The sequence below is a fragment of the Stegostoma tigrinum genome, chromosome 25, assembly GCF_030684315.1.
Source record: "Stegostoma tigrinum isolate sSteTig4 chromosome 25, sSteTig4.hap1, whole genome shotgun sequence".
Classification (NCBI taxonomy): Eukaryota; Metazoa; Chordata; class Chondrichthyes; order Orectolobiformes; family Stegostomatidae; genus Stegostoma; species Stegostoma tigrinum.
This window is the reverse complement of record NC_081378.1, coordinates 15,604,956-15,622,886: the sequence shown is the minus strand read 5'-3', so window position 1 is coordinate 15,622,886 and position 17,931 is coordinate 15,604,956. Positions and strand designations below refer to the sequence as shown.

Genomic DNA, 17,931 nt, shown 5'->3' with positions numbered 1-17,931 from the left:
GAGGCAGAAAACAGGAAACTTGCATGAGCCTGTAACATTGTTACAAAGTGCTTTAACATATTTTTATGATTACAAGAATGAAGTGATCACATTAGTGAGGTGTAGAAGTGGTTTATGAGGATATTGCCAGAAATTGAGAATTATAACTGCGAGGAAAGACTAGATCAACTCAAGTTGTTTTCTTTGGAACAGAAGAGGCTAAAAAGAGATTTAATGGGGTGTCTAAAATTCTGAGGTGTCTAATTATAGAGGCCAATAAGAGGATGAATAGATCTAAAGTAATTGGTAGAAGTTTAGCGGAGAAGCTTTGTTACACAAAAGATGGTGGGACCAGATCTCACAGCATGAACAGAGAGCAGAGGTAGAAACACTTAACACATTTTAAAAGATTGTAATATACACTTAAACTGCCATAACCTATTGCACAATAGACCAAGATAAAATGTGGGTCAGCCTGGGTAATTCTTCTTCAGCCAGTATGGACACAAATCACCCCTTCTATGTGCTGCATGCCTTCCTATGCTTCTATGTTTCTAATTCCATTCCACATTTATTGCTGTTTAGAAAGTAATCTGATCTATCTTTCTTAGATTCATATTGAACTCAATCTGCCACTGTTTGGAACATCAATGTCCCAATGCAACTTTTTCGCTGTTTACTGCATCACATAAGAAGACAGCTGAATGACATCTTTGCAGCAGTACCTAAGAGATTCACAAGATTGCTGCTATCCATAAATTGAATTTAAACTCCTTGGGAACTTGCAAAGATCCCAAAGATAGTAGCTCAAAGTGTGGATTCTGTTTCTCTCAAAAACATTGGCTTATGTCTGATGAGATCTGGAGCTCCAATTGACAAGAAACTATCTTTCTGGATTTGATCAGCTTGACAATATCTTGCAAGTTTGATTCACTTTCCAAAGTGTTTTGCCATGCAAATCTCTGATTTTCAAGAAGGTGTTACAATTATGAGGCTTATAATATTGTTATGTTTTTGACTCATTTTAATTTAAGTTGTCATATGACCTGTTATGAAGTCTCCCTAATTTGGCCATAGGAGGTTAAATAGGTTCTATTTGTTTTACTGGAAGAAGATGCAAGGTGATTATGCTTGAAACTGGGCAGTTATTTCATGGATGAAAATGTGTTTGGCTTTCAAAAATAGCTAATCAACACCTCTTCCTGGATACAACATCCGTGTGATTTAATGTATTTTGAGAGGGGAATGGTTTGTCAGCTATCCATGGAAGCGCACAGACACAGTTAGTCTGCCAAGGTAGGGAGAGTGTGAGCAGCTACAAGCTGAAAATCTCCACGATTCTTCATGCCAGAATATGGGTGAAAGCTCATTCTTGATTGAAAAGACTGAATTTATGCAGAGTTAAAGGAAGGGTAACATATGATCAGAAGCTTTTAAGTATAAATATGGAAAATTCTCTTCTGTGGTTTAAAATATAAATTGCCTACAACAATAATCGTTAGTCAACAGAGATTTTGGTCTTTTGTTACAGTAAAAGTCTTAAAATGTGAAATCTTCATCTTCCCTTTCTCATCTATTAACTAGAAGTGTAAAGCTATTTCTAAGAAGTTATCAGTGTTTACGAAAATCATAACAAAACTGATCAGCAGTTAGACTATGGCAGGATAGGGATTGGATGGGGAAACTACCTTTTTTCCTCTATATTTTTGTCACATCCATTCAAACTCAGTTACTTCAAAGATCTCTAAATAAATAACACAGTAGCTATGAGGTGCCAAGTATTGTAACATTTAATGTGCTGGTAGTTGTTGTTGTTGGAGTTTCTCAGGGCTCTACACAGATTAGAACTTGTAATTAATTTCTGGTGTCTCTCATCCAATGGCCAATTGATTATGCTGTGTTACTTTGCAATATGTTACTGAGCTACCATTTCTTCTATGAAGAATGAAATCTTTCAGGTAGCACAGAAAACCGTTTATTACAGCAAATATGACTTACATCTGAAGATGTTAATGTGCAGAATTTACCTGGTAATGGATTCTCCAGAAGCAACTTCTTCTTAAAAGATGTGCCCATTAAATCTTTATTATTCCACATATCTGTTGGAGATACAAGTTTAAGGAACTAATGAGTGGTGCATATTGAATTAGACACTACTTCAACAATTGTTCCTGCCACCTAATGCATCTCAGAAGGTAATAAGTACTTTAGTTAAACTTGACCAATGTCGCAGAACAATTCATTGTTGAACCAATTAGAAATATAATTGCTTCCTGTTATTTCCATTAAAGGGTCTCCTGATTCATTAAAGGAAATTTAATATCTGTATTTATTTCAGGTGCACTATCAGAAATGTCAAACCACTTTTGATCTGTTAGTGATACTAATACAGCACTTATCCATGCTATCTCTGCATAATTTATCCCAGTCCTTTTTTAAAAGAATGTTTTTGTCCTTAAGTTCAAGAAAGTTATTGTCAGGCAGAAGAATTCCTTAGTATCCTGTGCCCCTAAGTACAAAGACTGGGTACTCTTGATGGGCAAATATTGTGATGGATTTAAGAAGTTAGTTTATCCTGTTTTTGTTCTGAAGAGAGGTTTTAGGGCAGAGGTACTGGGCAGTCTATCAAAACCACTGGAGTAAACAGCTTGTGAGGCCTTCAGGCTATTTTTTCAAGCTGGAATGATAGAAGCAGCCTGACTGGGTGGGGTCTTGTCTCACAGAACCAGGATTTTTAGTTTCTTCAGCAGTAGTTGTTGCTGGGGTCTCAGCAGTGTTGGAAGGCAGTGGATGTCTCCCGACTGCTACACACTCTGAGTTTTCTTTGGATGTATTTCCTCGTGGGCTGCTGGAGTTGCATGTGAGATAATTTTCCTTTTTCTGAATTTTCCTTTTGCCAAATGTGTGTTAATGGGATGTTACTAAATTGGAACAGTTACTGTTTAGTAGTGAAATAATCCATTATTCTGTTAAGTTTTCAAATGGAGTTAAATTATTCCAAGTTCTTCTTTCTTTTGTTGTATTTTAACTAAAGTGTTTGAGTAAATTGTGTTTTGCTTAATGTTCAGTAGTTTGACCAATCAAATTGCATCTGGAATGCATCCACCTCACACTTACCTTTAAAATAACAAAAGGTTAGAGCTTAGACTACCTTCTTGATATATTTTGAGTGGTTCCACTCTGGTCCAAAACAATATGACAACGGTCTAAATCTGGCTTCCCTTAGCTCTTGTTCTTTTGGGATACAATTATCCCTTTAGCTCATAAGACCATGAGATATAAGAGCAGAAGTAGGTCAGTCAGCACATTGAGTCTATTTTGTAATTCAATTAGATCAAGGGTGATTTGATAATCCTCAAGACTACTTTACTGCCTTTTTCCCCAAAATCTTGATTTCCTCAATGATTAAAAATCAGTCTATCTCAGCCTTGAACATACTTAATTACCTGGCCTCGACAGCTTGCTGTGGTAAAGAATTCCACAGATTCATTGCTCTTTGAGAGAAGAAATTCCTTCTCATCTCTGTCTCAAGTGGGCAATCCCTTCTCTAAAGATTTTGTCCTCTGGTCCTAAATTTGTACAAAATGGGAAACAATTTCTTCACACCCACCTTGTCAAACCCCCTAATAGTCTTATGTACTCCAATAAGGTCTTCTCTCATTCTTCTAAACTCCACTGAGTACAAGATCAGCATAACCACGCTTCATAAGAAAATCTATCCATACCCTGGAATCAATGTAATGAATGTTCTCTGGTCTGCCTCCAATGCCAATATATGTATTTTTTCATTAATTTCAGCAGCCAAGAAATCTGATCTCGTTTACTAGATAATAAAATGTGAGGCTGGATGAACACAGCAGGCCAAGCAGCATGTGCTCCTGAGATGCTGCTTGGCCTGCTGTGTTCATCCAGCCTCACATTTTATTATCTTGGATTCTCCAGCATCTGCAGTTCCCATTATCTCGTTTACTAGTTCTGTTTTACAGATGCTAGTGGGTGCTTAAAGATATAATATGGCAGTAATGTGTATATACTCTTCTGCATCAGGGTTTAACTGCCTATCAAAGTAGATGGATCTGTCTAATAAGTTTCCAGGATGTTCACCTGAGACAGGTAATAGGCCAAATGCAAATTGACGTCTGAACACTGTTTCAGATTCTTTTGTAAAATATGTGAAAAACTACCTAGACAATGTTTTCAGGTGGTCAGCCGCTAAACACACAGGTCTTTACAGGGTTAACTAGAGGCTATCATGCAAAATGTAAGCTGCTGTTCATTTACTTACCTTGTTGGTGCAACCAGCAAGAGAAGTTGGGCGGTCCTAGGAGCTGTTACTGGCCACCACTTGCCACTCGCAATGCATCATTTTTGTTCTTCTTCTGTACTTCTACTTTTCTCTCTCGAAATTTCTTGTTTGTTTTTTTCTTAATGTTTGCACAGGCAAACTCACTTACTCCTATCTTTTCAAGTACATTCTATTTATTTGTTATGTTAATTATGTAAGATAATTGCCCAAACTGAACAAGACAAAAAGACAAATTATAAGTTTACAAAAACAAAGTTGCTCAAAAAGCTCAGCAGATCTGGCAGCATATGTGAAGGAGAAAACAGAGTTAACGTTTCAGGTCCGGCAAGTTCTGAGGAAGGGTCACTGGACCCGAAACGTTAACTCTGTTTTCTCCTTCACAGATGCCACCAGACCTGCTGAGCTTTTCCAGCAACTTTGTTTTTGTTCCTGATTTACAGCATCTGCAGTGCTTCTGGTTTTTAAAATAATATGTTAATCTTCTTCACAAATTATAACCTATTCAACCTATTTTTCTCATTCATATTTGTCATTGCAGATGTAAGAAGATACAATAGGAGATTCAGATTCTTCTGATCCTGAACTTTAGAGGTAGGAAACTTGGAAATTTAAAGAGTTGGCATAATCCCTTACAAACTCCTTCAGATAAGATATGTTGCTGCCACAATTCTGTTAAAGTAATGGTGGAAGAGAGGGAACAGCTTCAAGGAATTCCCACCTTACTGATCTGGATCCCACATTAGAGCGTGTTTACCTGAGATATGCAGGGAATCTTGGTTCGAAAAATTCCAACAGCTCCTGATTTGTGATCTATTTTAATGAATGGTTGTAATTGTGGACTCTTGATTTCTCAAAGAATTTAATAATTCTCTCATTAAGGATTCCCGTGATAGTATTGCGCATGTTAGAAATTGTCACTTACTTAGAATTGGGGTGAGTTTTCATGTGGTTTTTAGCTGATTACTTATTTTTGCATATTGTTATACACATTGAGTGGTGTATCTTAGGTAAGTGGGCGAGCAGGAATTTTTTTTTTATTCATTCACAGGACGAGGGCATCACTGGCTAGGCAGCATTTATTGCCCATCCCTAATTGCCCAGAGGGCAGGTAAGAGTCAGTCACATTGCTGTGTGTCTGGAGTCACGTGCAGGCTAGATCAGGTAAGGATGGCAGTTTCCTTCCTTAAAGGAGGTTAGTGAACCAAATGGGTTTTTCCTGATATTCAGCAATGGATTCATGATCATCGTTAGATTTTTAATTCCAGATATTTTATTGAATTCAAATTCCATCATCTGCGATGGTGGGATTCAAATTCGGGTCCACAGAACCGGGGCGGCATAGTGGCTCAGTGGTTAGCACTGCTGCCTCATAGTGCCAGGGACCTGGGTTAACTTCCACCTTCGGGCAACTGTGTGTGTGGAGTTTGCATGTTCTCCCCGTGTCTGCCTGGGTTTCCTCCGGTTGCTCCAGATTCCTCCCACAGTCCAAAGATGTGTGGGCTAGGTGAATTGGCCATGCTAAATTGCCCTTAGCGTTCAGGGATGTGTAGATTAGGTGGGTTACAGGGGGGTGAGTCTGGATGGGATACTCTGAGGGTCTTTGCGGACTTGTTGGGCTGAAGGGCCAATTTCCACACTGTATGGATTCTATGGAACATTGTCTGGATCTCTGGATTAACAGTCCAGCAATAATATCACTAGACCATCGCCTCCTCACTCTCACTAGGATTGTCCAGGAACAAAGGATCAGACAGTGCCTGGGCACTCTCCTTCATTCCTTGGAAGCCTGCAGCTTCATGGAGCCAAAGTCGGTTGCCCCCACCAGCCCGGATTTGTCTCACACAGACAAAAACAAGAGGTCCAGGCTGTTCCTGAAAGAAGGGAGATCATTATCCCCAATGAAAGAAGCCCCTGATCAGACCCTGGTGCCTGGAATGAGGTTGCAAGTCGGTCAGCACTTGTGACTTGCACAAAATAAGTCATATCTTGTGCTGGTAGATGATGAACAATCTCCTGCACTCCCCAAAGATAAATAACACCATCTACTCACTGTAAACTGAGACTCTTTTCTGTATCATTCCGTCTAACTCTGTTACTGTGCACAGATATCATATAGAATAACCACCTACAAACGTCAATACCACATGGATGAAGAGAACTGAATGCCTGAGAGACACCTCATGCAATCTGTTCTCCAGCCGTTCCTTGGCAGTGCATTTCCTTTTCACATAATCATAGGGGCTTCAGAGCTGTCATGGCTATGCATGTTCATAAAGTACACATGCACCAATTGTAATCACATTCAATCTTTCTCTGTCTCCAGGACAAGATCAGTTACAACAAGAGGGAGGGAGGCCCAGACCAGTTGAGAGATACTGGATATGTAAATCATCAGGCCATACAAATGGGTGGGGGAGGATTCTGACCATCCCTACACTGATAAGGAGATAAGAATATCACAAGAGACCTTTAGGGAAGCCTGCTGTTCTAGGGAAGTTCTTAGATCAGCAGACAGTGTCAGACATTTGTCTACAAAAAGGACTGTACATGTTCAGCAATTCATTCTTTCTCTTCTCCACTCAAGATACTGGAGACCATCAGAAAAGGATAAAGCACAAAAGCCACAACCTCCTCCCATTAGCACCACCACCCCTGAGGATGATTTGTTTGAAATCTCAGAGACTGCATTGGCATAGCATTCACCTGCACCCTGCATCAGCACAGAGATATTTGCCTTGGTGAGTCTAAAGTAGGCTAGTAGGGTCACAGTTTAGTGAGCACATCGCTGACCTGAGTCTATAAACAGAGGAAGAAGCAATGCCCAAGGTCTCTGAGACTTGATAAACTGCTGGATGACAGGTAGCTGCTCAGCCACATGTAAATGATATGCGTCTTCACTTGGCCATACGCAATATATTTCACATACAGCCATGTAAAAGCAAACGTCAGGCAATAATATCAGAGGCTGTCATTATAGTGAAATATGGAGGAGGCTGTCTAATTTCTGTTCCTTGTTGTGGTTCCAACATGCGAGTGCTTGGCTACTTTTGCAAAGTTATACTTAAGGTTGGTCCCTTTAATAATAAGGCTGATTTAACCAGTAATGATGTTGAAACCTCTGTATTTTAGACAGTAATTATTTTTCTTACATGTCACAATGTCACTTGCTGTCCTTTTCAGACCTTCTTGTACTACAGCTGGTTCCATGGATAGGATGATGGGGAAGGGGCAAGATACCCAGCCTCACTCCAGGTTCCCTTTATTTAAAGAGACAACTTGGTGCCAATAAGTACCAATAGGGAGAAGGAGGGATGCCAGCCAGGCACCTGGGAGGTTTATCTCAGAACATTACAGAGAAGCCCTGCTTCTCTATCTCCCCTCTGCCACTGAATTCATTGCCTGGCAGAATCAGGGGTGTGGACCGGCCCATAGTCTCAGGAATGCTATAGGCCTCTCGGCCCCAAGACCCCAGTGGACACCTGCAAAAGTTATTCACAATCATAGCTGTCAAAACACTGCCTTCTCTTCTGTTATGAATGTGTGAACAGCACATAGACATAAGAGTAAGCGAAGCAAGAAGCTGACATAGTTGTCTGAAGTGAAAAAATGCAGTTTCTTTCCCATCAGAGGACAATGTTGGTTTTCAATTGGTCTTCTAATGTTATTGGCAATGTGTTTGCTTAATGTTGTGCTCATGACCGAGCAAAGCATAGACCGAGCATTGGGGATTGCATTTGAGACTCATGAGATGGTTATCAGGGTCACTGATGTTTTCCATTAAGGATAGTGTGAGGAAACTGAGCCTGCAATTGAGACATCATAGAGTATGTGTAAGTAATGAAGAAATGTGGCTGGGCTTTTCAGGGTTTGGGTCTGCATAGCCATGCAAAACATTCTCAGAATAAAAGGTACGAAATACGTTACTGAGATAGGAAGGACTTTCTTGACTCAGGGAGTGTGATGCTAGGAGGGAAGTGTTTGTATTTGTTCCAGTGATAATGATAGAAACACAATTAATGAGGATGCTCAGCAATTGCAGCAGTACAATTAAGGAGCCAAATATTCTTCAGGACTGTAGGGATAATGAAGGAATAAGATGATGAGTCACATCAGCCAGATTTTAGAAAAGTATAGCCCAGGGTCTGTGTGCCCTTATCATGCTTCTGACCAGGAACATATGGTTAAAAGTGTATGCACAGCAGTGTAGGTTCAGTTTGGTGTAATGGGCACAAAGTCTTGTCTGTACAGTTTGGTGATTTTGAGTTATCACAGTAGCAGCACGTTGAAATTTATAAAAGCTCCCTCTATTTAAAAGGGTAGCACAAAATGAAACAATTTTTAATTTATGATCTATGTCCCACAGAAAAGCAGCAGCCTGGCAGCCAGCTCGTTTCCAAAAGCCATACAGAAAACCAAACATGAAAAGGCAGGGCACTTCTTTCTGTCAATGAGCTACCTCCTGGCTGATGTCACAATATTGATTTCCCTCTTCTCATTGGAGGATGTCTCTCAGACATGCATCTCTCCTTCTCCGGAGATATCCTCTTTGTTGGGTTTTGTTTTCAGAAGGCCATGATGATGATTGGGGACACTCTTTCTGATAAAGCTCTGATGAAAAGTCATGTAGACTTGAAACATTAGCTTGGTCTCTCTCTATGGATGCTGCCTGACCCACTGTGATTTCTAGCATTTTTTTTGTTTTCAGTACACTCTTTCTGGTTTTCTTTTTCAGTGCATTGCCTGAGCAACCCAAGCAACCAGGTTTCATGTTCAGAATCTTACCACTTGCTCAGTAATAGCCCCTCTGGAGGTAAGTGCAGCATTATACCTCCCTTGGTTGTCTGTCCAAGGATTCCTGACATATCATCACTGAGGCCTAAAGGAAGCAACTTTTGTCTTGCAGCAGCCAACTCTGTATCTGATGAGGGATATTAAAAACTTCAGCCAGCCACACAGCTTCAGAATGTAGAATTAATAAAATTTCCCTGCATATCGTGTGTACACCTGAAGTATTTAGTTGATGTGGTCACTTATGATTTGGACTTCAAGGGATGAAACTCTTTTCTATTGACAAACACACCTGGATGTTGTCAAAACACTGAAGACAATATAGGTGCAATCAATTTCACCTTGCTGCTGTGGGAAACCTGTTACACAGCAAACTTGACTAGCCTGGCTCCCTGCATCAAGTGGAAACTACACAAATGCATGCAATTTAATAAACAGAAGATCAGTTAAAGATAGGAAATTCCACTTCGGTTCCTAGCAGCTCATTGAAATGAGTTAGTTGAACGTTGAAGGCCGCTATTACCTTCAACATATCTGGCAAAAGATTACCACTTAGTCCTCGCAGTCACAGGTGTTCATCCATCAGATCCAGGAGGCATCTTGAGGTATCTCCGACATTGCCTCTTTTGCACTTGGAGTCAGCTGCAATATTGCCTGCACATGTGGTTTCTGGCCACTGCTCTTTGTCATTGCAGCCCCTTTTGCCCTAATGTAGGCTTGCCTACAGCCTCTAGCAACTATTACTATTGTACGAAACAGGCTCCGCCACATCTACAAGGTGACCTAAAGAAGGGAAGAGTTATAGAGATATAGAGTCATAGAATGATAAAACATGGAAACAGACACTTCTGTCCATGCTGACCATAATACCAAACTAAACTAGTCCTACCTGCCTGCAATTAGCCCATATCCCTCCAAATATTTCTTATTCATGCCCTTATCTACACGTCTTTTAAATGTTGCGACTGTACTCACATCTACCACTTCCTCTGGAAGTTGATTTCATTCACTGTGTAAAAAAAAAAAATTGCCCCTCATACCTTTTTTAAACCTTTCTCTTTTCACCTCAGAAATATGCTCCTTGTCTTGAAAACCCCATTCTCATGAAAAATCGCCACCCACTTTATCTATATCCCTCCTGATTTTATAAACCTCCATAAAGTCACTTCTCAACACCCAGTGAGAAACGATCCATTCTATCTAGCCTCTCCTTATAACTCAAATCTTCCATTCCCAGCAGCATCTAGTTACATCTCTTTGGAACCCTCTCCAGTTTAAATAATAATCTTCCCATAACAGGGAGACCAGGACTGAACACAGTACTCCAGAAGAGGCCTCACCAATGTCCTGTACAACCTCAACATAATGCCCCAACTTGTATACTCAAAGGTCTGAGCAATGAAAGCAAGCATGCTAAACGCCACCTTTATCACTACCCTACTATAGGTGATGAAAACTTCAAAGAATTATTATCTGAACCCCTGGGTCTTTCTGTTCTACAACACTACCCAAGGCCCTACTTTTAATTGTATAAATCCTGTTCTTGTTTGTTTTACAAAAATGTAATGCCTTGCATTTGTCCAAATTAAACTCTATATGCCACTCTTCAGCCCATTGATCCAATTGATCAAGGTCTCTTTGTTATCTTAGATAGCCTTCTTCATTGTCCACTATACTACCAATCTTGTTGTTATCTGCAAACTTTCTAACAATGCCTTCTATATTCTCATTTAAGTTATGTATATAAATGACAAAAAAAAGTGGAGCCAGCTGGTTACAGGCCTCCAGTCTATAAAACAACCCCCACCATCACTGTCTCCTGCTGCTAAGCTAATTTTGTAACCTATTGGTGAATTCCATGTGATCTAACTTTACTAATTTGTGTACCATGCGGAACCTTGTAAAAGGATTTACTAAAGTCCAATTTTACAATGCCTACTGTTCTATGCTCATCAATATTCTTGGCTACTTCATCAAAAAACTCATGTCAAATTTGTAAGACTCGATTTTCCTAACAGAAATCCATGCTGACTATCTCTAATCATACCTTGCCTCTTTAAATGCATATAAGTCCTATCTTTCAGAATCACTTCCAACAACTTACTCAGCCATAAAGTCAGACTCACAGGTCTATTGCTCCCAGGTTTCTCCTTACATCCCTTCTTAAACAAGGCATAACATTAGCCACACTCCAGTCATTTGATAACTCACTCGGAATTATAGACGATACAAATACTTTTGCAAGGAGCATGGCAATTTCCGCCCTAACTTACCACAACATCCTAGGATATACTAGATCAGGTCTTGGAGATTATCCAACTTTATATTGTCTAAGATCCCCAGCACTTCCTCTTCTGTAATCTGAACAGTTTTAAAGACCATCAATATTTACTTCCCTGAGTTCTCTAGCGTCCATTCCTTTCTCCACAGTAAAAACTGATACGAAATATTCATTTAATATCTCTGAGCTCCTGAGGTTCAACACAAAGACAACCTCTTTGATCTTTGAGGGATACTACTCTCTTTCTAGTTGCTCTCTTGCTCTTACTGTACTTATTGAATCTCTTTATATTATCCTTAACCTTATTTGCCAAAGCTATCTCATATCCTCACTTTGATTTCCTAGATTTCACTCTTAAGAATGCCCCTACACTCTTTATACTGTTCAAGAAATTCATTTGAACCCAGTTATTTATATCTAATATTTGATTTTTTAAAAAATTCTTGGCTAGAACCTCAATATCTTTATTTATCCGTTGTTCTCTAATCCTACCAGCTTTACCTTTCACTCTAACAGGAACATAATGACTCTGAATTCCTGTTATCATACTTTTGAAAACCTCCCACTTATCAGATGTCCCTGTACATGTGAACATTCTACTCCAATTGATTTTTGAATGTTCTTATCTCATACCACTAACATGAGTTACCTTGCTTTCAGTTTCAGAAGATGTGTGAAGACAGTTGTGAATCATAGGATCCATACAGTGTGAAAGGTGACCATTCAGCCCAACAAGATCACACCACCCCTCCAAAGAGCATCCAGACCTAGCTCCCTACTATAACCCCACATTAACAATGGCTATTATGCCTAACCTAGATGTTCCTGGACATTATAGACAATTTAGCATGGCCAATCCACCTAACCTGCGAATGTTCAGACTGTGGGAGGAAACCACAGCACCTGAAGGAAATCCATGTAGAAACAGGAAGAATGGGCAAACTCCACAAAGACAGTCATCAAAGTGTGGAATTGAACTCAGATCTCTGGCGCTGTGAAGCCGCAGTGCTAACCACTCAGCCACCATGCCACCCTTTGTACACAATCATCATTCTCTTTGAAGTTTATCTTCCAGATCTGCTCCATGCAACCCTAAGTATGCCATTCACCTAGCAATGTTTCCTCCCTGGCCTCCTTCCCAACCAGCATACATATCATGAATAGGTCCAACCTGTGTGGTGCCAGAGGACTGCTTCTTATAACCCAACATTCAGGTGCATGAAGACAATGTTTATCGACCAGGGTCTTTAAAGCATGTTAGAGCATCATCCCATGCACAATAATTAGCTTTCCTTCAGGGACGTTGCAGCAGAGCCATTGTATTCTTGCTTTAGCAGGATAAAACTGCCAACAATTGCCACCCCAAAACTACCTTTCTCCTCCTCATCTCTGTCTTGGCGGGGAGGGGAGTGGCTCCAGTCTTTGAGATATGATCGCTATGCACCAAAGAAGCACCTTACGAATTGCGTCTTATTACCCATTCTCCATGGCTACTTTTATACATTAGACATCATTAAATTGCAATCAGCCCACAGTATACTGTGGCTCCATGACTTAATGGGAGCTTGATGGAATGCAATACTATGAATTTTAGAGCGATGCAGTCAATGAGGAATTGACTTATCATTGATAGGATGCGACTTCAATGCTGATCTTGCTTTGCACCTCCTGTGCAGTTGTAACCTGTATGCCTCGTTCGGTCTAAGCATCCTATGATCTCTGTTCATTCTCTGTGTCTATGTTTGCCATGATCTGCCTGTACCACACACAAAACAAAGATTTTCACTGTACTTAGGTACATGTGACTACAATAAATCAAAATCTTTGTTTAAACTCCATCCAACCAAATCCACCTATTTCATGTAATGCCTTTTTGAAAACAAACAAGATCTAAAGTAAGTACTTCAAGATGGTGAGTTCTCCTGTCATTGTTAGAAGGAAAATGTTAAACTCTACCTGTCATCTACCAAGGTCCTCCCATTCTCTAAAATAAGACAAAGAACTGCAGATGCTGGAGATTTGAAACAAACAAGATCAAATTGCTGGAGAAACCCAGGACATCTTGCAGAGTCTATGGAGAGAAAACAATTAACATTTCGACTCCTGTGATCCTTGAAGAAGGGTTACAGGACTGAAAATATTAACCTTTTTTCCTTCCTGTTCTGTACCTGGGAGAGTGCCTTGTTATCTGTTGCCCTTGTTGCCCTGAAACTTCTCCTGATTGCACACATCGCAACCATACATTCATTAACTTGTTGACTTTGACTTGAGTCACTAACAATTCAGGTTCTAATGCTGTTCTTCAAACTCTACCCAATGTATTCTTAACGTTTCTATGATTCCAGTATCAAAGATGTCCTCTAATTCCACACAGAAGTCATTTCTATCTTATATTTATGACCATACGAGTGAACTCTTTATAAGTGTTAATTGAATTCTTTTAAGATGCTCATCCACCATCACTTAGTCTTCCGTTACTTTTTTGAGCATTGAATTCCTTCAATCCATTTTTAAACAACTTCCAACTCCTTAAATCCACATTTTTATTTTTCAAAGCTCTTCAACCTGTACTCTTAAAGTAAGATAACTGACTGTGCTGATCCATAAAACATTACATCATTTAATTCAATTCATCACAAATACAAGCAAGTGTTTGTTGCATTTTATAGTGAAATCTTGATCATTATCATTACTCTTGTTATTCCTTGCCACTGAGACATGTAATGCAAGAAACAATTAAATACTGCATGATCGTTCAGCACAAGTCACAGCTCATACTGCTGGTCCTTACTCTGGATGGAGGAGCAGGATGGAACACAAGACTAACAACCTGGCATGTAGAGTCCAGCTTGCTAAATTTACTGTTACTGGCCCTGAACCTCATTGGTGGTGTTCTCTACATAGCAGATAAGGGACTCCATAAAGATATGTGAGAAAGTGCATAACGTTGTGTTCAATGTCAGCCCTTAGTGCAGAAAGTGGAAGAGAATTTCAGTAATTTTACTACAACATGACAGATCAGAATGGAGCAAAATTGAAGCTGAAGTAATTCTGAAACATTAATTAACCTTTACGTTCAGCTCATAAAGTAACAGAATGTCTAGCTTATCACAAAAGATAGGGTGAGAAATTGGGTTCATTGACATCTTTTCTTAGGTACTCCTATAAACTGTAAAATGGAATGTATGATACTTGTGCAAAATTTTGGAGTAAACCTCCTTGGGAGGTGGTTCAGGCTGGTGCAATTTCAACATTCAAAAGGCATCTGGATAGGTCTATGAATAGGAAGGGTTTACAGGGATATGGGCCAAATGCTGGCAAATGGAACTATATTAATTTAGGATATCTGGTCGGCATGGATGTGTCAGACAGAAGGGTCCATTTCCGCACTGTACATCTCTGTGTCGCTAAATCTCCCCAGGTGCTATACTGTTAAGGACATTAATATGCACAGGTAAATGGTTGCTGGAAGTATTTTGACAATTTTATCAGTGATCTATCATGAATTAATACCGCAGTGCAGTGCATGCAGTTTGGAGTTCAACAGTCCAGCAAACACTTTCCATTAATTTTGCACAACTGAACATGTGCTTATCAGCACGAAGAACATCATTTTAGTTACAGTTCCTAATTGAATTCCCTTGGCTGTTACATTGATTCTACAATAATCTAGTAGTTTATATAGTGAGTCAAGTTACAAAAGGAAGTGGTGTAACAGTTGCTGATGAATTTATTCCACACTTCAAAACTTTTGTATGAACCAGTTTCTCCAAAGTGTGGGTGTAGAATTTTACCCTGGGAATGCAGCTTGACTATGTGAATCAACAGTGGCCATGCAAAATAGTACAAACTAATGTAGGAGGAAGAAAAAAATGCTCTCATGGACCTGATTGCTGAATGACTTGTCTCCGTTGAAAATACCAAGCGATGTTGACACAAATACTTTAATTAGAGACTATGGAAGTTCACCAGTTGAAAATTAATTGCTTTACATTGAAACTAGTAAAACAAGACTATCAGTGAGATAATGAGTGGGGTTAATGCCAATAAAATCTGGACCCATCTGGATAGTACTTTTGTCAAATGAAATGATTGAAATACATAAAACATACAATATTATTTCAGTGTTGATCATAGGGGGATTGTCCTGGATATTCTATTTCTGTTTTACCTGCACACCTTCTCAAAAGCACATACTCTACCTGTTGTGTTTGGCATATGTTGCTCAAGTTGTGTAAAATTTGCAAAGCTAACTTCATCTTCAAATTCAATTTCTTCACTGTCATCTTCATAGTCTTTTCTGTCAAATGCACCCTTCTGCCTTTCATCACCTTTACCCCAGTCTTCATCAGAATTATCTGTTCTAATAATCAGATGGAAATCTCTTCCTAAAAGATAGGCAAGAAAACAGAGTTGTAACAATATAACAGTTATCAGATGTCTTAGAAACACCAAAAAATATTCACATACATTGAGGTATGCTGTCACCAATACAGGCTTCATGAATGGACGCCGAGCAACAATCGCCAAACAGGGATATTGCGTGGGGGACCACTTCAACAGTGAAGGACATTCAGCCTCGGAACTTTGGGTGAACGTTTTCAAGGCAGACTTCTGGATACACAACAATGCAGAATTGCCAAGTCGAGGCAGATAGCCAAGTTCGGTATCCATGAGGATGGCTTCATCTGCGATCTTGAGTTCATGTTGCACTACAGGTGACTCCACCACACAAACATTTACACAAACAAATATGCACTCACACAGCTCCACTCTCATCCACACACTGTCACTCACACACATACTCTCCCACACTCCCACATGCACAAAAACCCACACACTCTCCTACATGTGCGCGCGCACACACACACTCACACACAAACACACTCTCCCACAAACACGCGCGCACACAAACATATTCTCCCACACGCATGCGCACACACGCAAACACAATCTCCTGCACGCATGCGCACACACAAACACACTCTCTCACATACACACACTCTCCCACACGCATGCACGCACACAAACACACTCTCTCACATACACACACACAAACACTCTCCCATGCGCACGCACACTCTCCCATGCGCACACACAGATGCTCACTCTCCTATGCACATGCACACTCTCCCACGTTTGCATGCACACTCCCACACACACACACTGCCTCTGTCACGCACACATGCACACCCACATTCTGTCTCACACACACACATGCACACGCACTCTCTCTCACACACACACACACAGGTACATGCACACACACACACGCACACTCTCTCTCACACTTGCACACTCTCACATTCACACGCACACCCTCTCTGACACTCACATGCACGCACACTCTCTCACATACACATGCACGCACTCTCTCACACGCACACGCACGCACTCTCTCACACGCACACATACACACACACTTTCTCGGTCTTGCGCGCGCGCGCACACACACACACACACACACACACACACACACACACACACTCTTCCCCCCTCAGCCACACACAGTCTCTCCCCCTCACACATGCACATTCACTCTCTCTCTCAAAAGCACGCACACTCATTCTCTCTCTCTCTCTCTCACACACACACGCACGATCACACACACACTCAAACTCACACAGATGCACACACTCTCTCTCTCACAGACACACTAACACTCTCTCAAACTCACACACATGCACATACGCTCTGTCTCACACACACACTTTCTCTCTCTCACACACACACACACACACTCACTCTCTCTCTCACACACACACACACATACTCTCTCTCTGTCTCTCACACAAACACACACACACACACTTGCCCCCCCAGACACATACAATCTCTCACCCTCACACACGCTAATTCTCTCTCTCTCTCTCTCACACACACACACACAGACACAAATGCATGCACACATACACAAACGTGAGTCTATGGGGCGAATTTATATTTGTAGATACATTCTATTTAGTTCAAAAAGCACACAACTTATTGACAGTCCATCAATGTGGTGTTTTATAAATTCCTACTTTAGAAATAAAAACAGTCTGACTCCAAACCGAAACACAAACATATTCTAAAACAAGGCCTGACACCTAACATGCATTGTCTGATCTAAAACAGCACCTCTTCTTTACTTTGATAAGACCTGTAGTTCTCGCAAGATCGTGACTTTAAAGGAACTTGGGGATTTACGTATACATGTTAAACATTTAAAACCCTCTAACTGCTTAAACATTTAACATCATTTTTAGGTTTGCTTAATACATCCTCATCAGTAGTACGACCTTTTGATCTTTTACTTATAAATTCTGTGTCTGATACTATCTCTCTCACTAATAGCTGAAGAAGGAACAAAGCTCTGAAAGCTTGTGATTTCAGATAAACCTGTTGGACTATAATCTGGTGTCATGTGATTTCTGACTTCATGAATAAGTGTGTAGATGACTGCATGCAGAAGGAATTAATCTGAATGTTTCCCAATCAGAGTCCATGGATGAACTAGGAGATCTATTCTGTACTGAAGTCCAGGTCTGAGTCGTTCAAGTCAGGTGGCCCTGATCCATACAGAAATCCAGGTTCG

At 40.3% G+C, this 17,931-nt stretch overlaps 1 protein-coding gene and 1 long non-coding RNA gene across 12 annotated transcripts in view; one reads left to right on the top strand and one right to left on the bottom strand.

Annotated features, from left to right (window-relative positions):
- The window catches only part of LOC132210952 (uncharacterized), a 121,792-nt gene extending 105,851 nt beyond the window's left edge, over window positions 1-15,941 (top strand). Inside the window, exons 2-3 of the long non-coding RNA XR_009447206.1 lie at window positions 4,824-4,876; window positions 15,851-15,941. This is a non-coding gene — a long non-coding RNA (uncharacterized LOC132210952). The remainder of the gene's footprint in view (window positions 1-4,823; window positions 4,877-15,850) is intronic.
- The window catches only part of LOC125463397 (collagen alpha-1(VII) chain), a 377,348-nt gene that overhangs the window by 18,559 nt on the left and 340,858 nt on the right, over window positions 1-17,931 (bottom strand). For 9 of the 11 annotated variants that reach the window (XM_059654498.1, XM_059654500.1, XM_059654505.1 and 6 more), the window contains 2 exons: window positions 15,557-15,742; window positions 2,007-2,078 (listed from right to left, as the gene is read on the bottom strand). In XM_059654498.1, coding sequence (XP_059510481.1) covers window positions 2,007-2,078; window positions 15,557-15,742 — 258 coding nt within the window. The remainder of the gene's footprint in view (window positions 1-2,006; window positions 2,079-15,556; window positions 15,743-17,931) is intronic. The other 2 variants (XM_059654507.1, XM_059654508.1) reach the window with 1 other exon arrangement.